At 41.3% G+C, this 26,616-nt stretch overlaps 1 protein-coding gene across 3 annotated transcripts in view; it reads right to left on the bottom strand.

The window, feature by feature from the left end:
* Positions 1 to 15,943: 15,943 nt before the first annotated feature.
* The window catches only part of SPART (spartin), a 76,722-nt gene continuing 66,049 nt past the window's right edge, over positions 15,944 to 26,616 (bottom strand). For 2 of the 3 annotated variants that reach the window (XM_081083512.1, XM_081083513.1), the window contains one exon: positions 16,850 to 18,490. In XM_081083512.1, coding sequence (XP_080939638.1) covers positions 18,217 to 18,490 — 274 coding nt within the window. In that variant the 3' untranslated portion in view covers positions 16,850 to 18,216. Of the gene's footprint in view, positions 16,655 to 16,849; positions 18,491 to 26,616 lie in introns of those variants that run through there. The other variant, XR_013995542.1, reaches the window with a different exon arrangement.

Below are 26,616 nucleotides of genomic sequence, written 5' to 3'. Positions count from 1 at the left end.
GTGACAGAGGGAGAGGATGATATCTGATAGTGTTTATCAGTTTGGATTGCCTATACTCTTGATCTCACTTGAACCATCAATACCCCTTATCTCAGGGCAAAACTCCTCTATGTCCTGAACAGGTCCTGTTGTGTTCTGGGGGCTTGATTTAGATCTTGAAGGCATGCAAAATTATTATTGTAGTTCTGTATGATTTTGATGGGAAAAGGTGAAGATAAATTTCTGATGAGATCATTCTGCATTCTTTTTGAAAGTAAATGTACACGTTTTAATTGATATGAATTTTGGCTATTTATTGGTTTTTCCATAATCAGGAACTGAGAATATCAGTGAGGCAGTTTGCTCATCAATATAGAACAAAGGTGAAGTCGTGCCAGGCAGTGTGAAGTGTTAAATGAGCTTTAAGTATTTCCCCTCTTTATGATAATCAAGTTTGCATTGCTTCAGAGGTCTAGTTTAGCAAATCTGATACTAATAGAGACAAAGACATTGTTGAAACTGATACAGATTCATGCCCCTAAATTTATGTGAGAGGAACTAATCATTCCTGTGTTGCAGGAAGCAAAAAAGATAACAAATCTCTTCCTTATTCAAGCTTCATAAGAGTCAAATTAAGTGTTTTAATATTTTCCAATCCTTGTCCCCTTTAACATTTTTGAATCATATGCATTTATATTGTTAGACAAATGGGCAGATGGATGGCCTTTGTGGTTCCCAAGAGTAAATATATGCTACTGATACTGGAATTTTTGGACTAGAATACACAGTGTTCCCCTGGCTTCCCCGGATTCTTTGCCTGTCGCAGTCGAAGAATGAAACCATGGACGGAAGATGGTATAGCAAAAGTGGAAATTTATTGAAGAACAAGTACAGAGTCCCACGTGGGGGAGGGAGAAGAATCTCACAGCATAGACTTCCACGTGGGGAAAGAGTCCCACCGAGTTCCTTTTTATTCTGCAGTTTTTTGTGCCTCAATATCCCCTCTGATTGGCCACTATTCCCCTCTGATTTGGTCACTATAGCAACTCGTGAGCTCAAAGATCAAATCTTACATGAAACATGTGAGGCCCTCCTTCTTTATTTTGTAAATATAGACTTTTGGCTATTTCCAGTTCCCTTATCTTATGGAACTATAACTTCTGTCTTTTCCTTGTCTTATGGAAATGTAACTGCTGCTTCCCCCAACTTCCTTGTCTTATGGAAATGTAACTTCTGCTGGCTCCCTGCTCCCTGTCTTATGGAAATGTAACCTTTTGCAACTCTGTAGCCCTGTGTTTCTTTCATGGGCCCCCTTAATTTTAAAAATTCCCTAAATCTGCCTATTTCACCCCTAAAAATTCCTATTTCACTACTTATGCTCTTGATGGAAACCCTGAATACTATGAATTATTAAATATGATGAGAATAATTCTACATAGAGAAATATATGTAAAAACTTGCACTTCAAATTAGCAATTCAAATACTCTCTTAGAAAATAGTTTTTGGGTCACCTAAAATTATTAGCATTCATAGTATATGCTTTAAATTACTTTTACTGTTCCTAAAAAATTAAATTATAATTGTGTATTTATGACAATATTCATATACCTTGAATAGTTCTGTTATAGGCAGTTAGACAGACATGAGCAGAACCAGGACGATGGGCCAGGTACAGAAAGTCACCAGGGAGGAAAGCCCTGGGTACCTAGCAAAGGACAATTGTAGGGTGAGACTTTACCCCCAGAGTAAACTTTCCTCCCTTAGCATATCCCTGGCCATGCCATTTGGACCCCCTGATCTTTCCTTCCTAGAGATAACATCTGGCCTCAGCTATATTTCAGCTCCAATCTCATAAGAGCAACAAAACCACTCAGGGCTGAGCTCAGTACCAGCTGCATTGAATAATGACCCCCTGCCCTGGTGCCTACTGTTAGGTTTGATCAAATAATTGAATCAATACCCCTCCCCTGGGAACTGACCTTTAGGCCACTTCATAATGGACATTCCCTTTTGCTTAGACCACATTCCACTTGCTGAGACCATTATCTCTCCACTCCGGACCTTCTGAGGATCAGGACCTGCACAGAGAATTCTTTGCCCCAAAAAAAAGCCCACCTAGAGTCCTTTCAAAACCTCTGACTCCCGCCAAAACCGGTTTGGCTCAGTGGATAGAGCGTCGGCCTGCAGACTGAAAGGTCCCTGGTTCGATTCCGGTCAAGGGCATGTACCTGGGTTGTGGGCATATCCCCAGTAGGAGATGTGCAGGAGGCAGCTGATCGATGTTTCTCTCTCATCGATGTTTCTAACTCTCTATCTCTCTCCCTTTCTCTCTGTAAAAAATCAATAAAATATATTAAAAAAAAAAAAAAAAACACCTCTGACTCCCTGTCTTTGGGGGCTGGCACCATTTTGGGGCTCAGCCCATCTGGTATACAGGTAACCTAAGGAAAATAGGGTTCAGGGTGCAGATATTTATTCTTCATCTTCCCATGGGTTCTTGTTTCTCAAAGATGAAGAATAAATTTGTGGACTAACGGATTTCTTTAATAAAAATGTAGAAGTTTATTGGAAGCATATACAAACTCCATCTGGGCACAGGTGTCCCTAAATGGGATCCCCTGGGGTGGGGCCCCAAATGAGAAAAGCTCTCTTTCTCTTTCTCTCTCTCTCTCTCTCTCTCTCTCTTTCTCTCTCTCTCTCTCTCTCTCTCTAAAAAAAAAAATCTAAATCCAAAAAATCTAAAAGTCTGAAAATCTGTAATCTAAAAAAATCTGTCTTCTATCCCTTTGTCTTGTTTATATATGCTGTAGTTCTTCGTCTGAACCTGACCCTTTCTAATGGAACCCTTCTTAATTTAGGACCCTTGTGCTTTCCTCATTGATCATTTTGTTACATAGTGAAATGGAATTTTTGGACTGGAACCTGGATTCTTTGTCTGCCAGAGTCCAAAAATAAATCCACGGACAGAGAGTAGTATAGCAAAGGTGGAGATATATTAAAGAACAAGTACAGACTCCCACGTGGGGAGAGGGAAAGAGGCCCACAGAATAGACTCCCATGTGGGGAGGGGGAAAGGGTCCCACCCCATCCCTTCTTCCACAGTTTATAAAGGCTGCAAGTCCCTGTGTCTGGATATCCCTTCTGATTGGCCACTATCCCCCTTTTTGATTTGGTCACTATAGCAACTCCTGAACTCAAAGGTCAAACACCACGTGGCACATGTGATGCCCTCCTCCCTCATTATTCTTCTTTTCTTTCTGGGCTTTCTTCCTTCTTTATTTTGTAAATATAGACCTTTTTTGGCTACTTCCAGCTCCTTGTCTTATGTAAATGCAACTATTGCTGCTCCCTGCACCTGGCTTCCTTGTGTTATGGAGGAAAGCACAAGGGTGACTTAATTATAGGTTGTCTAGAATGTACACTGGGCTTGCTGGCACAAATCCAGATTGCTAGCCCCCCAAATGTCAGGGTTACATTGGAATTAGCCCTTTTTAACCTTCTCACGGGATATACACTGAGTGGCCAGATTATTATGACCACCTGATGTTTGTAGGCAAATTAGCCGTACACTGAATCTTATGGGATATGGAAGCTGAAGGCCTGTTCAAACACCTTTGCTGTCTGCAGTTACCAAGATAAAACGTCTCCAATTTGCACAGGAACACAAGGATTGGACAGTCGGGCATTGGAAAAAAAGTCATGTGGTCCAATGAATTGCGTTTCCAGTTGCATCATGCCGATGGCAGAGTGAGAATTTGGCAGAAACAGCATGAAAGCATGCACCCCACATGCATGAGTACAACCCTTCAAGCTGGTGGGGGCAGTGTTATGGTTTGGGGCATGTTTTCCTGGCATGATTTGGGCCCTTTAATTCATGTGGAACAACGTCTGAATAGCACAACATACCTAAGTATCATTGCTTATCAACTTCATCCTATCATGTTGATGGTGTATTGCTGGGGTCCAACCCCAGCAGGTCCAGGGGTCCCCAAAGGTGTGGACAGAGTCGGCGAAGAAGGAATGACACGGAGACAGCGTTCAGTTGATCAGCAGCCTAGCCAGGATCTCTAGCCAAGCTCTGGTTAGGATCTCCAGCGAAGTTCTGGTCAGAATCTCCAGCCAGGTTCTGTGTCCATGTTCTCTTGCTAGGTTCTGTAGCCATGTCCCCTCGCTAGGTTCTCCAGCCAGGTTCTCCAGGTTCTCCAGCCAGGTTCTGTAGCCATGTTCCCTCGCTAGGTTCTCCAGCCAGGTTCTGTCCAGGTTCTCCAGCCAGGTTCAGTCACCAGGTTCTAGTCAGGTTCTCTTGCCATGTTCTATCCAGGTTCTGTCTCTAGGTTCTTCAGCCAGGTTCTCTCGCTAGGTTCTGTGGCCAGTTTCTGTCCAGGATCTTTTGGCATGTTCTCTCTCTAGGTTCTGTGGCCAGTTTCTGTCTAGGATCTTTTGCCATGTTCTCTCCAGCGAAGTTCTTCTGTCTCTAGGTTCTGTGTAGGTTCTGTGTCTAGGTTCTGTGTCCTGTTGTCTTGTTACATCTGTATTTATACCAGTTGATTCCAATCCTATCAATCTCTATCCCAAAGGTTAGGGCGTTTCTTATCTCCATTCCAGGGAGTAAAGATTATGTAGCTTAAGCATGATTGTTCGTAGTTAAAGTGATTAATTACCCACCTGGCACTTAGTTAAGGGGTTTTTATTCCCTCCCTAACTTCAGGGAAAAATCCCTACCTGGGGAAACAACCTTTCTCAGAGAGGTGACCTTGGTTAAAACACATAGTGCCAAGAAGGTGAGCAAACATATTAAGAACAGTATGCCATATATGCCAAGTCCCTTGAAACAGCAAGGATGGACCGGCTCCAGGCAGTGTATCCCAATGGCTTCTTCCATCAAGATAATGTGCCATGCCACGGTGCTCGTATTGTGCAGGAGTGCTTTCAAGAAGATGAGGGAGACTTTACCTTGCTTAGGTGGCCCCCACAATCACCAGATCTCAATCCAATTGAGCATTTGTGGGATGAAGTTAAAAGAGCCATCAGGCAGCTGGCTCCACAGCCATCAAATCTCACAGAACTGGACAGTGCTATTCATCAGGCATGGTGTCAGATTCCTCAGATCACCTTTCAACATCTTGTGGAGTCAATGCCATGAAGAATCACTGCAGTATTGAAGGCAAAAGGTTGCCCAACGAAGTACTGATGGGGTGGTCAGAATAATCTGGCCATTCAGTGTGTGTGTGTGTGTGTGTGTGTGTGTGTGTGTGTGTGTAATTTTAAATCCTCACCCAAGGATATTTTTCCATTGATATTTATAGAGAATGAAAGAGAGACAGAAAGACAGAAATATTGATGTGAAACACATCGATTGGTTGCCTCTTGCATGCACCCTGACCAGGGCCATGGCTGAGGAGGAGCCTGCAACCGAGGTATGTGCCCTTGACCTGAATTGAACCCAGTACCCTTTGGTCCACAGGCCGACACTCTATCCACTGAGCCAAACCGGCTAGGGCCTTTTTCTGGTTTTTAGCTAACAAGTCCTAAGGCTGGCTAATACCTACATAGACTGTTAGCATAAAAAAACCATTGAAACCTGTAAAGAATTTTTGTGAGTTTATTTGAGCCAAACTGTCGACATATGCCGGGAAGCAGAACCTCAACAAATTGAGATAGTGCTCCGGAGAATGGCGGGATTACATTCGTATTTATACATTGCAATCAAAGGAGGGACATAGGTGAGTTACATGAAATTCATTGGTGATAGATTAAGGAGGAGGGATAAAGCAAAGCGGGGAAACCTCCGGGATTGGATAAAAAGTAAAATGATGGACAGGAACAGTTAACATGATAAATGAAGGAATCTGTGGTATCTGTCCTGGGCCCAGCACACCTGGCTGTGCCCCAGGGGCTCCATAAAAAGGGAAGTCACAAGTTACCCAGACATCCCAAGGACATGTTATCATAGATGCAAAAAGACAGATAGGCTCAGTTACGGTAAAGGTTGACCTTATCAGTGAAGATACTGGCTTAGGAAGTAACTGCCCACCATAACTGCTTTTAGTTAAGGTTTGATTTCAGACCATCCTTTGTGGTTACTTTAGGTCTCCGAGTCTGCAAAACTGCCATGCAGGCCTCTCCTGAGCTTGTCAGGTAAGCATGTGGCCCCTTTTCGTCCACAAGACAGAGAGAAAGACAAAAGCTCATACTATCATCAAAACCTAGCACTTATGATCTATTTGCTATCATCTTGGGGTATTTTCTATCATCAAGCCAATGGAATTATAATTTAAAAATACTCATGGTTAAGAGCTGGAATCAGAGGAAATCTATAAAGACCATTTATCCTTCCCTATCTACCTCTGTTTAGGAAGGACAAGACAGATGTCTGGCCTAACAACTACTCTTCTGTGTAGGGTCCCTCCTTTTTGAGGCTAGTGTGTGACCTCTTCTTTCATACTGTTCTCTTCCATCTTGGGAGTTACTTCTCTATAGCTCAGTGCCCTATTCTAATAAAGACTATAATAGCATGCATAGTATACACCTCATAGGAATGTGTGAGGTTAAAATAAATTGATATAGGGGAGACAAGATGGCGGCAGAATAGGCGGACGTGTCCCAAGTCATGTCCTGGAGCAAATAGAATGAGCAGCTGAAATGAATAACATCCACCCTAAATTGGCGAAGGAGACTCAGCTGGTGAGACAGTTTGCAGCTGGGAAGGGCAGAGTTCCCCTGGAAAGGTAAAAACCAGGGATATGGGACGGAAAGTGTGCCAGATCTCTGAGCCCAGAGGGTCAGAGGGAAACTGCACGGCATCTAGCCGCGTCCCTTGGGACAGGCACAGCCTCTGACTGTGGAAAGGAGATCCGCAGGACTGTTGGCACCAGGGGATTTGAGATCTGGGTTCCATAATCACGGAAGACTGAGCCCAGAGGGGGCAGCCTGAAGGGCTGACCAAATCACGCAGTGCCGGTAAGAGAGGAGCTCACAGAGACTCAGTCTTTCCCGTTTCTGTGGCCTGCATGTTTTTTTTTCACTGAACCCTGTTCATAGGGCATTTCAGATACAGACACTCACCCATGCTGAGGTGCAGGAGAAGGTGCAGATGAGTGGAATCTGGGGAGAGGCTGGGGAGAAGGAGGGGGTCCAGGAGAGGTGGCAGCAAGTTGAGTGCTGAGTCACAACTGAGCCCAGAACCTGGGCAGCCATTTTCTCCTGAAGATATAACCCCTCCCGCCAGTCTTCAGGCAACGAATACAGCCACATCCAGATTCCAACCTGAATGGTACAAAGGATTAAAAAAATCTGAATAGTCCCTGGGAGTCCACAGGGTCTGGCCTATAGAAAGGCTTTCAGTCCCAGCAACAGAAAAATAAAAAAATCTCAGACATTTCAGAAGACTGGGATCTTAAGCCAGCCAAGGGAACATTTCAATTTTTCATTTTTATTTATTTATTTTTTTTATTTTGTTAGCTCTTTTTTTTGATTTTTTGTTTTCCTTTGTTGCTTTATTTTCTATTTCTTTTTACATTATTTTTCCATCATTCTATTCTAATTTTACTTGCTATTTTCTATTTTTATACCATTTTTAAATCAATTTTTTTGTAAATATATTATTTTGTTCTTTTTCTTCTTATCCACTCATCCATTTTCTACTTCCTCTATACTGAATTGAGGTCCTCCCCATATTTACTCAATTCTTAACCTTATTTTCTGTATATCAGCTCAGCCTCTACAGATTCTGCCCTGACCCTCTTTACTGGGTGTTTGCTGTTTGTATTTGTTTGTTTTATCTATTGGTTCTGTGGTGTTTTCTCTCCCCCCTCCCCCCCCCCCATATATATAAATATAATTTTCTCCTTCTTTCTTTTCTCTCTTATCTTTTTTTTTTCTCTCTTAGATATCATTTGTGCTCTCTTTTCTCTCCCCTAATTCTCTTTTATCAGGTGGTCACGTACATTAGGGTTATCGGTGTCATGAGTACATTCATGCTTTGTTCCCTTTGGGTCATGTCTTGTTAAGGTGAATTTTATACTGTCTGGCTAATGTGCTAGAGAGCAAGCCACATAACCAGACACCTGGCGAGGAAACTCAATCCACAAACGGGTCAATTACACCCTAGATCAGGGGTGGGCAAACTTTTTGACTCCAGGGCCACAATGGGTTCTTAAACTGGACCGGAGGCCGGAACAAAAACATGGATGGAGTGTTTGTGTGAACTAATATAAATTCAAAGTAAACATCATTACATAAAAGGGTACGGTCTTTTTTTTTTTCTTAGTTTTTTTCATTTCAAACGGGCCGGATCCGGCCCACGGGCCGTAGTTTGCCCACAGCTGCCCTAGACCCAGCTACAGAGGCAGGAAGAAGGTGGCAGTGAGGGAGCAAAAGAGGAGTGTGTGGTTGTGTGTGGGGTGTGTCTGTGAATGAAGCACAGTTAGACCCCTCAAGACCTTCGGGAGCAGGCTAACCGGGCTAGCCTAACTAGCCAGCCTCTGCTACCATTGCAAACAGGACCAGAAGGCCAGTTCTTTTTCAGAGGAATCGCCTTTTTGAAGGGGAGGGCTGATGTAACTAAGAGCCCAGCCTCACCTCTACCCAGGGTGCCCTCAGGTAACACCTGGGACTCTACAGCCACCCCTGACAGGGACCTGCTACCTCGGCTGTGGTCCCATGGTAACCGAGGCCCCAGCCACCCCGGGAACAGGCTCCTGTAAGTTCTGAAGTACGCTCCCCTCTGAAGAGCCCAACACTTTAGTCCAGGGCACTGAAACCACGTGAGCAGTAGACACGTGAGCAGCCCGCTTCTATCCAAGGAGCATCAGCCCCGCAATCAGCCTGCCCCAGGCCTAAGAGCAGCAGCCTCACATAGCCTGCCCCTGTCCAAGGAGCAGCAGCTGTGTGAGTGGCCCACTCCCCTGTCTGAGGAGCAGCAGCCACATGAGCAGTCTGCCCATAGCTGAGTAGCAGCAGCCCCCCACAGCCCGCCCCCATCTGAGGAGCAGCAGCTGCGAACAGCCCGCAACCTGCCCTTGTGCAAGCAATAGCAGTCACACGAGTAGCCTGCCCCAATCCGAGGAACAGCAGCTGTGTGAGAAGCCTGCCCCCATCTGAGGAGCAGCAGCTCTGTGAGCAGCCCATACCCAGTCGAGGAGCAGCAGCAGCCTGCCCTGGTCTGAGGAGCAGCAGCCACATGAGCAGACTGCACACGTACGAGGAGCGGCAGCCCTGCGGAGCCCGCACTGGTCTGAGGAGCAGAGCCACACACAACCTGCACCTGTCCGAGGAGCAGCAGCCAGGTGAGTGGCCCGTCCCCATCCGAGGAGGAGCAACCACGCGTGCAGCTCACTCCCGTCCGAGGAGCAGGAGCCGCGAGAACAGCCCAACCCCATCTGAGGAACAGCAGCCATGCAATCAACCTGCCCTTGTCCAAGGAGCAGTAGTCTCACAAGCAGCCCGCCCCATCAGAGGAACAGCAGCAGCGTGCAGCCAGCCCCCATCCAAGGAAAAGAAGCCATGTGAGCAGTCCGCCCCAGTCCAAGGTGTAGAAGCTGCGTGCAGCCTGCCCCATCCACGGAACAGCAGCCTCGTGATCAGTACACCCTCTGTCTTAGGAACAGCAGCTGTGCGAGAAGCCTCCCCTCACCAGCCAGAGGAGACACCACGGCTGTGAACAGCACCCACCCGAGGAGCTGCTGCCAACTGAGGAGCAGCTGCTACCGCAACCACCCGAGAAACAACCGTAGCCCTAAGAGCCACTGCTACCCAAGGAGCAGCCCCTGAACAACTCAACATCTAGATCTGTCGGTGAGATCAAACATGGGTAAACAAAGAAACCCCCAAAGGAAAAAAAAGGACTTGCCAGAAAAGCAGTTAAGTGAAACAGAGGAATGCAATGTCAAAAAAGAATTCAGAATAAAGGTTAAACAGTTCATAAACTGGGTGGAGAAAAAAACTGAACAACTTATGCAAGAATAAAGAAGAAATGGATGAAAAAATCAACAACTTATGTAAGAATCAAGAAGAAATGAAGAGTGATATAGCTGAAATAAAAAACACCATGGAAAGTTTCAACAGTAGACTAGGAGAAGCGGAGGACCGAATTAGCGAATTGGAAGACAGGGAAGCAAAACACACCCAAACTGAACTGCAATTGGAGAATAAAATTAAAAGACAGGAGGAGAGCCTAAGGGGCTATGGGACAACAAGAAACAAAGCAACATATGAATAATAGGGGAGCCAGAAAACAGGAAGAGGAACAAGGGTTAGAAAACCTATTTGAAGAAATATTGTCCAAAAACTTCCCTGAGGTGGGGAAGAAAAAACTCACACAAGCACAGAGAGTCCCAAACAAGATGAACCTGAAAAGACCCAAACCAAGACACATCATAATAACCATGGCAAAAGTTCGGGACAAAGAGAGAATCTTAAAGGCTGAAAGAGAGAGACAGAAAGTTACATACAAGGGATCTCCCATTAGATTATCAAATGATTTCTCAACAGAAACATATCAGGCCAGAAAAGAATGCAAGAAAATTTACAATGTGATGCAAAGCAAGGGACTGAATCCAAGAATACTCTATCCACCAAGGCTATCATTCAAAATTAAAGGGGAAATAAGAAGCTTCACAGACAAAAAAAGGCTAAGGGAGTTTATCATTACCAAACCAGCAATTCAAAAAATGCTAAAGGGACTGGTATAAAAAGAAGACAAAGAAAGGTAAGAAAGAACACAGGCACAAAAAAATAAAAATGGCTACAAACAAGTACTTTTCAATAATAGCTTTAAACGTAAAGGGACTAAATGCTCCAATCAAAAGACATTGAGTGGCTGAATGTTAAAAAATAACATGACCCATATACATGCTGTCTACAAGAGACCCACCTCAGAATAAGGGACTCACACAGACTGAAAGTGAAGGGATGTAAAAATATCTTTCAGGCAAATGGAAATGAAAAAAAAGTTGGGGTAGCAATACTTATATCTGACAAAATAGTGAAGGCCATAACAAGAGATAAGGAAGGCCACTTCATAATACTAAAGGGATTGATACAACAAGAGGATATAACCCTGATAAACATATATATACACCCAATGAAGGAGCACCCAAATACATAAAAAATCTCCTGGAAGATATCAAGGGAGAGATTGACAACAATACAATCGTAGTAGGGGACTTTAATACACCACTGACATCACTGGATAAATCCTCTAGACAAAAAATCAGCAAAGAAACAGCAATCCTAAATGACTCACAAGATCAGAGGGACTTAATTGACGTCTTCTGAACATTTCACCCCAAAGCCGCAAAATACACGTTTATTTCAAGTGCACATGGGACATTTTCAAAAATAGACCACATACTGGGTCACAAGCAAAGTCTCCCCAAATTCAAGAAGACTGAAATCATATCAAGCATCTTCTTGGACCACAATTGCATAATATTAGAAATAAACAACAATAAAAACAATCCAAAGAATTCAAACACTTGGAAGCTAAATAGTATGCTATTAAACAATGATTGGGTCACCAAAGAGATCAATGAAGAAATCAAAAACATCTGGGAAACTAATGATAATAAAGATACAACAATCCAAAATCTATGGGACACAATGAAAGTAGTCCTGAGAGGGAAGTTTATAGCTCTACAGGCCTATCTCAAAAACAAGAAAAATGATAGTAAATCATCTAACTTTACAACTCAAGGAATTAGAAAAAGAGCAACAAGAAAAGCCCAGAGTGAGCAGAAGGAAGGAGATAATAAAGATTAGAGCAGAAATAAATGACATAGACACCAAAAAAACAATACAAAAGATCAATGAAACCAAGAGCTGGTTCATTGAAAGGATAAACAAGATTGATGAACCTCTGGCCAGGCTCACCAAGAAGCAAAGAGAGAGAACCCAAATAAACAAAATCAGAAATGAAAGAGGCGAAATAACAACAGACCCTACAGAAATACAAAGGATTATTAAAAAATACTATGAATGACTCTATTCCAACAAACTAGAGAACATGGAGGAAATGAACATATTCCTAGAAAAACACAACCTTCCAAAACTCAATCAGGAAGATTCTAAAAATATTATAGGCCAATAACTATGGAAGAAATTGAAGCATCATCAGAAAGCTTCCAGCAAACCAAAGCCCAGGGCCAGATGGTTTCACAGGGGAGTTTTACCAAACATTCATTCAGATTAGAACTAACACCTATCCTCTTCAGACTATTCCAAAAAATTCAAGAGGAACACTTCCAAGCTCTTTCTATGAAACCAGCATCACACTAATACTAAAATCAGATAAAGAAAACACAATGAAAGAGAATTACAGGCCAATATCCCTCATGAAATAGATGCCAATATCCTCACCAAATTTCTAAAAAATCAGATCCAGCAGTACATCTGTAAGATCATACAACATGAACAAGTAGGATTTATCCCAGGGATGCAAGGATGGTACAATATCCGCAAATGAATAAATGTGATCATTACATAAACAAATTGAAAGACAAAAATCACATGGTCATATCAATTGACGCAGAAAAAGCATTTGACAAAATCCAACACCCCTTTCTTGATAAAAACTCTCAGCAAGGTGGGAATAGAAGGATCATTCCTCAACATAATAAAAGTGATATATGACAAACGCACAGCCAATATCATAATCAATGGGCAAAAACGAAAACCATTCCCCCTAAGAACAGGAATAAGACAGGGATGCCCACTCTCACCATTCCTGTTCAACATAGTACTGGAAGTACTAGCCATTGCAATCAGACAAGAAGAAGAAATAAAAGGCATCTAAATTGGAAAAGAAGAAGTAAAACTGTCCTTATTCGCAGATGACATGATGCTGTACATAGAAAACCCTAAAGACTCCATCCAAAAAATTATTAGACTTAATAAATGAATTCGGTAATGTAGCAGGTTACAAAATTAACGCTAAGAAATCTATGCCATTTCTATTCACCAATAATGAACTTACAGAGAGACTAAAAAAGCAATCCCATTTACCATAGCACCAAAAAAATTAAGATAATTAGGAGTAAACATAACTAAGGACATAAAAGACCTGTACTTGGAAAACTACAGGATACTGAAAGTAGAGATAGAGGAAGACATAAACAGATGGGAAAACATACCGTGTTCATGGATTGGTAGAATCAACATCATCAAGATGTCTATACTACCCAAAGCAATCTATAGATTCAATGCACTTCCCATTAAAGTGTCAATGGTATATTTCACAGACCTAGAACAAACTTTCCAAAAATTCATCTGGAATAAAAAAAGACCTCGAATAGCTGCAGCAATCCTGAGAAATAAGAACAAAGTAGGTGGGATCTCAATACCAGATATCAAGCTTGTATTGGCACAAGAACAGACATATAGATCAAGGGAATAGAATAGAGAACGCAGAAATCAACCCAAACCACTATGCTCAATTAGTATTTGACAAATGAGGTATGAACATACAATGGAGTCAAGACAGTCTCTTCAATAAATGGTGTTGGGAAAATTGGACAGATACATGAAAAAAAAATGAAACTAGACCACCAACTCACACCATACACAAAAATAAACTGAAAATGGATAAAGGACTTAAACATAAGATGAGAAACCATAAAAATACTACCGGAACCCACAGGCAGCAAAATAGCAGACATATGCCGAAGTAATTTATTCACTGATACTACTCCTAGGGCAATGGAAACTAAAGAGAAAATAAACAAATGGGACTACATCAAAATAAAAAGCTTCTGCACAGCAAAAGAAACCATCAACAAAACAAGAATGCCCACTGCATGGGAGAACGTATTTGCCAATGTTATCACCGACAAGGGTTTAATCTCCAACATTTACAGGGAACTCATATAACTAAACAAAAGGAAGATAAACAACCCCATCCAAAAATGGGCAACGAACCTAAATAGAAACTTTTCAAAAGACAGAAGGCCAAGAGACATATGAAAACACACTCAAAGTCACTAATCATCTGAGAGATGCAAATCAAAACGACAATGCGGTACCATCTCACACCTGTCAGAATGGCTATCATCAACAAATCAACAAACAACAAGTGCTGTCAAGGATGTAGAGAAAAAGAAACCCTCATGCACTGCTGGTGGGAATGCAGACTGGTGCAGCCACCGTGGAGAACAGTATAGAGTTTCCTCAAAAAACCAGAAATGGAACTCCCTTTGACACAGTGATCCCACTTCTAGTAATATACCCCAAGAAACTAGAAACACCTATTAGAAAGGATATATGCACCCCTATGTTCATAGCAGCACAATTCACCGTAGCTAAGATTTGGAAATAGCCTAAGTGCCCATCAGCAGATGAGTGGATTATAAAACTGCGGTACATCTACACAATGGAACACTATGCTGCAGTAAAAAAGTAGGAGTTCTTACCATTTGCAACAGCATGGATGGAACTGGAGAGCATTATGATAAGTGAAATAAACCAGTCAGAGAAGGATAAATACCAAATGATCTCACTCATTTGTGGAATATGATGAACAACAAACTGATTAACAAGGACAGATCCAGTGACAGAGAGGCATCAATCGGACCGTCGGGTCTTGGAGGGAAGGTAGGGGAGGGTGGGGGTGAGATCAACCAAAGGACTTATATGCAAGCATATAGGCCTAACCAATGGACACGGTCAACAGGGGGGTGAGGGCATAGTGGGGGGTTTAGGGGGTAACGTGGGGATAAGGACACATATGTGATAATAAAAAAATAAATAAAAATATAATTGATATAAAATCACTTAGACCACTGGTTCATAGTGGTGAGAGTAATTAGAAACAGGGTTAGACAGACAGGGTAAGGGGTGAAAGGAAGGAGGATATATGGATGTAACTGTTGGAGCCAGCTAAAACCACAATACTGGTTTTGCAGAAAAACAGGATGCCATAAGAATGCTTATCTTGCATGGGCTGGAGGTTACAAGAAATGGGGAGGAAGAGGAACAAAAAGAGGGGGAGCATAAGATGGATTTTAAAATTGTTACTGAACAAAGAAGATAGAAGAAACCAATCAGTGAGAAAGACAAAGAGTGGGTCCATAGCAAATAAAAACCCCTAAACAAATAAACTTCGGCAGAAACCCATTCTCGGGTCCCCTCCTCATGTGGGGAGTTTATATCTGCTTATAATAAATTTCCATACTTTTGTTTAAATCTTCTGGTCTGAGATTTTCTTCAACTTCGTGAGACACAATCCAGGAAGAACTTCAGTTCAGCATTCAATATCAGTAGTACTACATAAGCAGATTATTTCTATAGCTAGTCACTACCTGGAGGCATTCCCAGAAAACTACCCAGTACAGCCTGGGGGAGGTCTGTAGAAGCAAAGTGACTAAAAAGCTGGTAGCAGTAAATATTGAAAACTGTCATTTTTCATACACTGTATTACCTGTTGAGTCTCATTGCCAAGCAGAGCTAGGTGAAAGGCCTCTGGACAATGAAAGCTGGGCTAAGAAGCTGTGATGGTTAATTTGATCAGCTGGACTGGGCAACAAGGTGCCCAGACATTTGGCCAAATATTACTCTGGGTGTGTCTGGAGGAAATTAACATTCAATTTTGATCAGTAGACTATGTAAAGCAGATGGGTGGCCCTCAATCAAGGATCTGAATAGAACAAAAAGTCTGAATAAGAGTGAACTTCTGCTTTACTGCTTTAGCTATAATGTTAGTTTTCAGCCTTGGGACTCAGTCTGCAAGGGGTTCTTCTTGGGTCTCTAGCCTGCTTTCAAAATGGAACTGACACCATCGTCTCTTCTGGTTCTCAGGACTTCAGACTTGGACTGGAACAAACATATCAGCTTACCTGGCTCTTCAGCTCACTGACTGTATATCTTTCGGATTTCTCAGCCTCCATAATTACTGGGTGTTACAGTAAATCAATGTGTGAGTGAGTGTGTGTGTGTGTGTATGTATGTGTACAAAAGAAACATCCAAACCTATAGATAAATTTTGAGTTTATTTGAGCCAACTGATGACAACTGCAGGAAAAAAAAATCTCAATGGATTGAGAAAATGCTCTGGAGAATGGCAATTTTACTGCTTATTTAATGCATCAGAATACAAGGAGAAGACATTAAGAGGGGTTACATGAAATCCACTGGTGGTAGATTAGGGAGGCAGGAGAAAGCAAAGCAAGGAAATCGTTGGGACTGGATGAAAAGTAAAACGGAGAGAGACATACTTCTTTTACATTGGTGGGTAGATAACAATTCACATTTACAGCACATAGATGGTATTCAGGGTAGAAGATAACAATGAGGGGTTCTGTGGTCTCAGGTTATGGTGGGCAACTGTGCCCTGAGGGATCTAGAATATAGGGGATTACTCTGCCATTCCAAAGGTATGTTATCCTAGATGCAAAACGACAATAGACAGGCTCAGTGAAGGTGAAGACTGACCTTTGTCAAGGAAGATACTTGCCTAGGACATGACTCTCCACCATGACTTGCTTTTAGTTAAGAATTTTTATGTTCAGACCATCCTTTGTGGTTACTTTCTGTCTCTGAGTTTATAATACTCACCATGTAAGCTGCTCCTGGGCTTGTCAGGTTTAGTATGTGGCCCCTTTTTCATTATATTTATATACATATATATTCTTTTGAGCTCTAATATAGAAGCTGTGCTTATCCAAATTTTGTCTAGCTGTTACTCTGAAAAGACAACCCACAATCAATTTAACAGTAATGAAGTAAAACAATCATCTAGATACCTGCTGACAAATCCAATTTTGCTGACCTCTCTGGTCTAAGGTTACTTTTTAAACTTTAAGCTCCACTATTTGTCATTCCATTTCTTAAACAAGGCAGAGACTGACTGAAAGCTATTTACCAATTCAATTTTATTTCCATTTTAACTAGTACAGAATCCTCGGCCTTAGGGAAAGACTCCACCAATTCTATGTGTTCCCAAAATACAAACCAATGAATATATTTAAGACCAAGTAATTTAGGGACAGTTTATTCAAAAAGTGCATTATTTAGACAGTTTCAAATAAAGTCTAATAAATTAAGTAGCCATTAGAGGTTTAAAAAATATTAGAATGGCTGATAGCTATAAAAACCAACAGCAATCTTTCAAAATCAATAAACAAAAATAAAATGCTATTAGATTTTTACCTACATAGCTGTAGTTTATAGGTCTGTGAATATCCTGTCTTCTGCAAAAGTAGAAACTGTGATGCCCACTCACCACAGATTAAGCCTAACGTCTTCCCATTCATTACATTAATTATGAAAACATTTTCTTTCTAATAATTTATTGGCTTTTTAATATATAAAATTCCAATGACTGAATTCCAAAATAAAAATATATTTATCATCCATAAACTCAATACTGTTTATATTTGTTTTTACAAAAATTTAGCCTTTTGGAAAAACTTAAAAGAAATAGATATGGCAAAGTGATTCCTTAAAGAATTTTTTTGTCCAATTAAGCTGATTAATAATCACTGCAAATTTTAATGCAATACTAATCATACCCCAAAATTTCCCAGGTTCTTACTAGGTCAATACAAGTTGAAATCCAGAAGACTTATTAATCTATCTGTATTCATTTTAAGTCTAAAAGACCATCTCATTTCCTAATGAAGAGTAAGCTACTAAATAATTTCATAACCTTATTTTGTTTTTCATTGGTCTATTCCCTATTTTGAAAAAGTCTTTTTAAATGTTATCTGAGAATTATTTTAGCTTAGAAATATAGTTTTTGTTTAGCTTATATACTGGAAATACTGACAAATACCTAAAAAAAATACACAATTAGTGCAAAAAGAGGAAACAATATTTTAAGTCATTCCTTCCCAGTACAAATAAAATTAAGGTTACTATACTAAATGCCAAATTTTATGTAAGTATATAATAATATCCTACTTTGCTTTCTGAAAGATAGCAAATACAGAAACAGTTTAACATTAGGTTTAATGAGGGCACATGTATTATTAGTTTTAACTGCAAAAATATGTTAGCCACATTTAGAAAAAAATAAACTATAAGTATAATAGAATATAACTATATTTCTAAAGGCCAGATGAAAGAATACCAATTATTTTCTTTATAAGTAGAATACATGCCATAAAACTTATTAAACACTCACTCTGTAGAAATGAATACATTTAAAAACTACTGGTTAATCCATGGGGAATTTCACATTTGCCTATCAACACAATTGCATTCATCTTGTAAGGCTTTGGTATAGGTGAATCATAGCACATCCATCATTTATCTTTCTTCTTTGCTTCATTCTTCTCCAGTTCCTCTGTCTGGTCATCCTTCTCCCCCTTCATGTTTACATTTGCTCCCCCTGCTTGATTTCCCCCCTTTGAATTATCAACTATTTTATAGTCCTCAAGGATTGTATGTCCAGTTTGTTTAGCAGTTTTCTTTACCATCGCTTTGATGCCAATGTTGTCAATATTATAGGCAGTTACACCAACATTGATGGCAGAATCTACTGCATCATGTGTAGCTTCTCCTGCAGTATGTCCATATCTTTAAAATAAAGATTAGAGAAAGTACAATGAAATTATAAATATAAATTGAAGTCTTCTGAATAGTCACACAATTAGCATGTTATCCCTGAAAGCAAAATCAAAGGTTAGGTTTCAATTTAATTAATAACTTAAAACATAGGAAAGAATAAAATCACACTGTACTAAGGCTGTATTTTCTCCTTTAGCAAAAATTGTGCATGAAAACAAATTCTAGGTTAGCTGAAATTAATGTAATATTGTTTATGCCCTAGCTGGTTTGCCTGAGTGGATAGAGCGTTGGCCTGAAGGGTCCCAGGTTCTATTCTGGTCAAGGGCACATGCCCCGGTTGCGGGCTCCATCCCCAGTGGAGGAGCGTGCAGGAGGCAGCCAATCAATGATTCTCATCATTGATGTTTCTCTCTCTCCCTTCCTCTCTGATATCAATAAAAAAAATTTTAAAAAGATTTTTAAAAAAGATTGTTTATGTTGAAGAATAAAATCTCTATATATAAAAGGCTATGTGTCCGTCTGACCAGTAGCTATGACGCGCACTAACCACCAGGGGACAGACGCTCAATGCAGGAGCTGCCATGACGCACACTGAACATTTAAAAATAAACGGCACCACGGACCTGGTGCCGACAAACCAACACTGGGCTTCCCTCAAGTGGGACACAGGCCCCGCCACCACACCAGAGCGACACCCCACCAAATCGCAGCCAACGCTGCCAAGACCCCATGGTGCAAAATGCAGCCCATGGACTAGTCCAACCTGGAAATGGTCGCTGTGGGTACCGGGTAATGACATCATGTAGCAATGCCCGGCTTCCTCTCCCTAGCAACTAGCCTCCTTGGGGTTCCTTCAGCCCAGAAACCCGACTTGCTTTATAGCCAGGTGCAAACATTTTACAGTTTAACCAAATGTCTGTGAAGCATTTTCACGTTCCTCATTGCATTTGAACTTCACAGAAGTCCTGGAGTAGGTAGATAGGAGACTCAGTCCTATTATCTTTTCATTAGCCGGAAAACGGAGATTTAGAAAGCTTAGAAACTTGACCTGACTGAAAAGAAGAAATGGTGGAACTTGAAAATGACTTCAGGTTTTCTCACTGTGTAAAATATAGTCAAACACTGCTACAGTTAAATATTTTACCCTTTGTTCTCCCTGCATGATTTACTATAATCTGTTTCATGTTGATATTTACTGCTGTGTTGCTGACAATTACCTGAAAGAGAAGTTGGGGTGCTTCACTGGGCTGGAAAAAGTTTAGCTAAATCAGAAAGCAGGTCTAATTAAGCAAGTTTATTCTATATATATAAAAGGCCAAGTTGACTTGCGCATGCGCAATACATGTAAAACTCTCACTGGCGCCAATCGCACCCACGTGTGTTTCGATGTGTCATTGTCGACTGTGAATTTCGTTGACACTTCTATTACAGAGAAAGGGTGAACAGCAATATTTAAATATTTCTACTAATTAATTTTCTTTCAATGTGCACAAATCTGTGCACCGGGACACTAGTCTACACTAATAAAAGAGAAACATGCCCGCCCTTGACATTCCCCCGGCCTCCCCCACCCCCCAGGGTCTTGTGTCCATTGGTTATTCTCATATGCATGCATACAAGTCCTTCGGTTGATCTCCTACCCCCCCCCCCCAAACCCTCCTTAGGCTTCCCACTGTAGTTTGACAGTCTGCTCAATGCTGCTCTGCCTCTGTATCCATTTTTGTTCATCAGTCTATAATGGTCCTTATTATCCATAAATGAGTGAGTTCATGTGGTATTTTTCTCAGCTTCCCAGGGGCCGTCTCAGTCTCACAGGGGCCGTCCCAGCCTCACCGAGACCGTCTCAGCCTCACCGGGGCCGATTCAACCTCACCGGGGCCGTCTCAGCCTCACCGGTGCCATCGCAGCCTCACCGGGGCTGTCTCGGCCTCACGGGAGCCGTCCCGACCTCACGGGGGCCGTCTCGGCCTCACGGGGGCCATCTCAGCAACACAAAGTTTGGCATTCTGTCCTTTGTTGGGCAGCTCCTTGCTGGACAAAATCTCCAGGTGTTCCTGGTGGCTGAATATCTGGTATGCTTGCTTGGATTTCGTTTTCTACTAAGTGCACAGATTGCCTGTCTCCTGTCTCCCAGCGTTCCATGTGAGACTGGAGCTGGTGGACCTGCCTGTGCGTTTGCTGGTACAGCGGTTCCACGTCACCGGCCCAGTGGGTCTGGCTCCGGCTTCCTCCGAACCTGATTCTGCTTCTTGAGTGTGTCCCTTATGTATGCGAGGAGTTGAAATCTGAATTCTGCTGGGCTGGGCTGCAAAAGCGCCGGTGGTTCCCTTTGTGCCACTGGCACAGCTTGGGTAGGGATGTAAATTGAGTAGGGCGGGGTCCCCGGGAATCACCAGGGCGGAGCAAGGGGCAATGGTGTCTCCGCGACTCCTCGCCTCTCCGCGACTCCGCATCTCACGTCCCCAAGTGCCGGCAAGCAGCTCTGCGAAACAGCCACTCTCGCTCTCCGGCCCGTTGCAAGGCCATCCCGCCTCTCCCCGTAGGGGTCTGGGACCTCAGGATCCCGCCCCAAACAAGCTCAGTGGATTTGAGAGTCTGCAGCCCCTTCCGATTGAAAAAAAACCGTGCATCCAGTTGCAGCTCGCCTGGCGCATGACTCCGCACCTCTGTTCTTGGCAAATCACCAGGGCAGAGCAAAGGACAATGGCGTCTCCGCGACTCCTCGCCTCTCCGCGACTCCACATCCCCGCTCAGGCATCCCTGAGCGCTGTCGGGCAGCTCCTCAAGACAGCCACTCTCGCTCTCCGGCCCATTGCAAAGCCGTCCCACCTCTCCCTGTAGGGGTCTGGGACCTCAGAATCCCGCCCCAAACAAGCTCAGTGGACTCAAGAGTCTGCAGCCCCTTCCGATTGAAAAAAACCGCGCATCCAGTTGCAGCCCGCCTGGCGCATGACTCCATACCTCCGTTCTTGGAGCCTCTGCACAACCTACTCAGTCTCAATGCTCTTCTTTCTTTCCTTCCAGTTGTAGAGCTTCCACTGGGCCAGCTTTCTCATGGTTCTGAATGATAGCTGTTTGTCTTATAGTTGGTAGTCTCGATGTTGTTGTGGGAGGCAGCACGCACAGGTCTGTACCTTACGTCGCCATCTTGGTTCTCCCTGAGTTTGTCTTTAACCAGAGATTTGACAATACCGTCTCTCCCTCACTCCACTCCACTGCGACTCACTGGCCTTTCTGCTGTTCTTTCAATCTACCAAGCACACATGTGCCACCTTGGGACTTATGTACTGGCTGATATTTGCCGAGCCTACACTCATCCCAGGTATTCAACATGGCTAATGGCCGCACCTTCAAGTCAGCTATTACCTTCTCAGTATCAATTTTAAACGTAGTCAAACCCTCCCTGGTATTAGCTACAACAATCAAGGTTTAACTATAAGACTGCGCACAAAGACCACTAGGGGGTGCACCAAGGAAGCATAACAAAATGCGGAGACAAAGAAACAGGACAAAATTGTCCATGGAAGATATAGAGTTCAGAACCACACTTTTAAGGTCTCTCAAGAACTGTTTAGAAGCCGCCGATAAACTTAATGAGATCTACAAGAAAACTAATGAGACCCTCGATGTTATATTGGGGAACCAACTAGAAATTAAGCATACACGGACTGAAATAACGAATATTATACAGACTCCCAACAGCAGACCAGAGGAGCGCAAGAATCAAGTCAATGATTTGAAATGTGAGGAAGCAAAAAACACCCAACCGGAAAAGCAAAATGAAAAAAGAATCCAAAAATGCGAGGATAGTGTAAGGAGCCTCTGGGACAGCTTCAAGCGTACCAACATCAGAATTATAGGGGTGCCAGAAGAAGAGAGAGAGCAAGATATTGAAAACCTATTTGAAGAAATAATGACAGAAAACTTCCCCCACCTGGTGAAAGAAATGGACTTACAGGTCCAAGAAGCGCAGAGAACCCCAAACAAAAGGAATCCAAAGAGGACCACACCAAGACACATCATAATTAAAATGCCAAGAGCAAAAGATAAAGAGAGAATCTTAAAAACAGCAAGAGAAAGAAACTCAGTTACCTACAAGGGAATACCCATACGACTGTCAGCTGATTTCTCAACAGAAACTTTGCAGGCCAGAAGAGAGTGGCAAGAAATATTCAAAGTGATGAATACCAAGAACCTACAACCAAGATTACTTTATCCAGCAAAGCTATCATTCAGAATTGAAGGGCAGATAAAGAGCTTCACAGATAAGGAAAAGCTAAAGGAGTTCATCACCACCAAACCAGGATTATATGAAATGCTGAAAGGTATCCTTTAAGAAGAGGAAGAGGAAGAGGAAGAAAAAGGTAAAGATACAAATTATGAACAACAAATATGCATCTATCAACAAGTGAATCTAAGAATCAAGTGAATAAATAATCTGATGAACAGAATGAACTTGTGATTATAATAGAATCAGGGACATAGAAAGGGAATGGACTGACTATTCTTGGGGGGGAAAGGGGTGTGGGAGATGCGAGAAGAGACTGGACAAAAATTGTGCACCTATGGATGAGGACAGTGGGTGGGGAATGAGGGCGGAGGGTGGGGCGGGAACTGGGAGGAGGGGAGTTATGGGGGGGTAAAAAGAGGAACAAATGTAATAATCTGAACAATAAAGATTTAATTTAGAAAAATATAAAAATAAAAATAAATTAATAAGTAAAAATCACCTTATCCCACATGCCCCACCCCACTGCCAGCCAATCACCCCCTTAGACTGCTCTTTGTTCTTTTATAACTTAGCATCTGCTACATATTATAGAACTTACTTATGCCCATCGTTTTTGTTTTGCTTATTATCTTACTAGAGTATAAACCCCACTAAAAAAGAGACTCTGCTTTTTTCATTAATGTATCCTAAGTACTTAGAACAGCATCTGACATTCAATATTTGTTGAATGAATGCAATGAGCACTTCCTGCCCTACCCATATCATAGAGTTTCTTGAGTATTAAATGTATAGCAAAGGGCTTGGGAAATTATAAAGCACTACTATACAAATGTAGTTATTACTGCAATAATGAGTATCTGTTAAAACCATTTCTATGAGAAAATATTATGAGATCCTATACAAAGATACGAAAACTTACCGTTTTGTTTTACCATTTACCTTTTGTAAATACCAGACTCTTAAAGCCTTTCTTATTTATGCGTTTCCCCAACTAAAGGATTGGTTAAACAAGAAATAACAATAAAAAGGCAAAATTATGTAATTTTCTCCACAACACACTGAAGTGCTTTGTGACCTGCATCTGGACATTTTATACTAACGCCAGATCTGTCCTTTGAACTAACAAATCCTCTATTACTATTAGCCTGGCCTAGAACAGGTGCTTTGTGATCCTACTGGCTTGTTCATGCTTGTTTCAACCTCAGGTCTAGAAAAGTGAAGTAATCTATGCTCCTGAATGATTTTATTTTGTCCTTTGCCTAATGTTAACTTTAGCAGAACCTATGATCTGTCAAACTTTACATCTATAACAGTCTTGATTAGGGCTTTCTCCCTAGATACCGGACTACAGAAAAGCTTCTTGAAATGCTTTCTGCCAGTCCCTGTTGCTTTGCAACCCCAGAGTATTCCACAGGATTTGCTGATGTTGCAGAACACATGAGCATTCTCATTGTCAACCAAGCCCCAGTCACAATACTAACATCACATGGCAATGACTAAGGCTGAATGGGAACAAAGGGGCAGTGGCAGTTTTAGCAATAGAAGAGTGACCACAACAACTCTCGGTTAAGCAGCTTTCTCTTATGGCAGATCTCTCCATGATTGTGAGCTACAATGAAGTGACATGGTAACTTAAACTTTCACTTTTGAATATTTGGAATGTTCCCTATTCTATCCAATTAGTTTAACACCTCTAAATTCCCGTTAATTTGGAAAAAAGTGCCAAACTAAGAGTCAGAAAACTAGATTCTAATAACAACTAACCATATGACCTTAGTTAAGTCTTGACCTTTATACACTTCATAAATTTAATCTTCTTTATCTCATAAATGGGATTTGTACTTAAAAATTTCCATGGTACTAAATATTTAATTATTTTTAAAGGCCTTGTAAAGTAGCTCAGCAGTTATGTTTATTTTTTTTTTAAATACATCCTCACCTACCACCTCTGTTTCCCAATAAGCCTTAGAACCAGTATTGTGGCAGGTATCTATTCTTCTCTTTCTTGATAAATAACTGTTCAATGCTTTTCTTCATTTAGATTCAAACGACAATGCTAAAAACTCCTAGAAAGCCTATCTCTAACAAAAAGATAAAGCTTATTTTTGAAATGTTACTTTTTAAAAAGTTAATTTTAATTAGAGCTTTTAAAATAGATTTTATATATGGAGTATCCGTACCATACCAACTGAAGAACAATAAAAAATGAATATAATATATGCTCTAAATAAGTCAATGGGATTCAATTTATAACTTGAGATTTTTCTGAATTTTTCCCAGTGCATTCAGTAATGTCTACAGAGAGCACATTGGCAGTAATTGTAAATTTCACTAATTATAACAAAATTTCAGTCATACAAACTTCAAAATTATTCTCAGAAATATTAACAACCTCAAATAATTAAAAAAGAACTAGCTTCTTACTAGGCTATTCACCAAACAGACTAATGGCAGGTGGGTTGTGGTCAATTTATGAAGAACCTTATAGGTGAAGCTGAAGAATTTAAACTTTATCTTGAAATCAGTGGGAATGGCATGCAAACTTAGGTTTTAAAAAAATATAACTCAGGTTACATTGTGAATTGTAAGGATTTAAGGAAAAGGAAACAAGCTGTGAACTGGATGAGATATATTCTAAGGTAGTGATAATGAGACTGGAGAAAAAGGGATGAATACAAAAAACAACAACAAAAAGGTTCTGGTGACTGAATGGCTGTAGTGGTTATTTAGTTGGGACATATAAGCCTGAAGATTAAGAGAGAAGTTAATAAGGAACAGAATTGAGAGTTGCTGGCATATAGGTGGTAACTACAGTCATATATATAGATGATATCCAGGAAAAGTATAAAGGATAGAGCATAGAGTAAACCTTAGAACCCATACTTAATGAATGAGTGTGGAAGACAACAACACTGAGAAGTAGTTTGATAAGACAAAATTGAAAGGTGAGTGACATGAGAATATACTGTTAGGAGATTTGTAAACACCAATCTTAGAAAGCATTAAATGGAGAAAATCAATCAGGAGGACAGGTTATAGTAAGCATGTGGTTATCTTATCCATGAAAAATTGTGAGGGGGAAATCTAAGACGTAAAAAAGACATGACTTTCAAATCTACAGATAACACAAAATGAAGGTTAATATGACAGACACACATCAAAATCTGAAGCCAAAATGAAGAATAGACTTAATAAGGAGTCAAAATTAACAAAGTGGAATTAAGCAATGTAAATATGAAGTTCTTAATTTTAGGTACAAATATCAAGCGTCCAAAAAATAAGATGAAGATTTAGATTTTAAATAAAAGGATCATTTAAAAAAAATATCAACTTTGATATGGGTCAATAAATAGCTACTAAAATCATATATTCTTTGTCTTGTGTGCTTCATTTATCAAATGCCAAATATGACCAAAACAAGGGTGGCAAATCCAACTGTATTCAATCTGGAATATTAGATTCAATTCTGGGTTCCATATTTTGAAAAGAATGCTCATGAATAAATGATCTGGAAATCATACTGTGTATGAAATTATTAAAGGAACTGAGAGTATTTAGAAAACAAGAAAAAATAAGTGAAGGATATAATGACGGTGTTTATATATTTGTATAGTTACCAATAGGAAAGAGAAGACTGCTCCTATATAACTCCTGAGTATATATTATACTAGAGGCCTGGTACATGAATTCATGTATGGGTAGGGCCCCTCTAGGTGGCCTGCAGGGATCAGGCCAAAACCCACAGTCCAACGCTGCCTGCAGCTCCTACTTGCCGCTCCCACTCATCCCAGTCCCACTGAGCCTGCTGCAGGCTCGCACCCAATCAGTCCCAATCGGGAGAGGCTTGTGGTGCCCCAGCTGCGTGAGCCCTGTGCTGGCACCCTCACGAGGGGAGTGGCCCATG

Source organism: Myotis nattereri, assembly GCF_964212035.1.
Source record: "Myotis nattereri genome assembly, chromosome: 2".
In the NCBI taxonomy this organism is placed as follows: Eukaryota; Metazoa; Chordata; class Mammalia; order Chiroptera; family Vespertilionidae; genus Myotis; species Myotis nattereri.
Note: the sequence above shows the minus strand (reverse complement) of the source record. Positions and strands in the feature narration are given on the sequence as shown.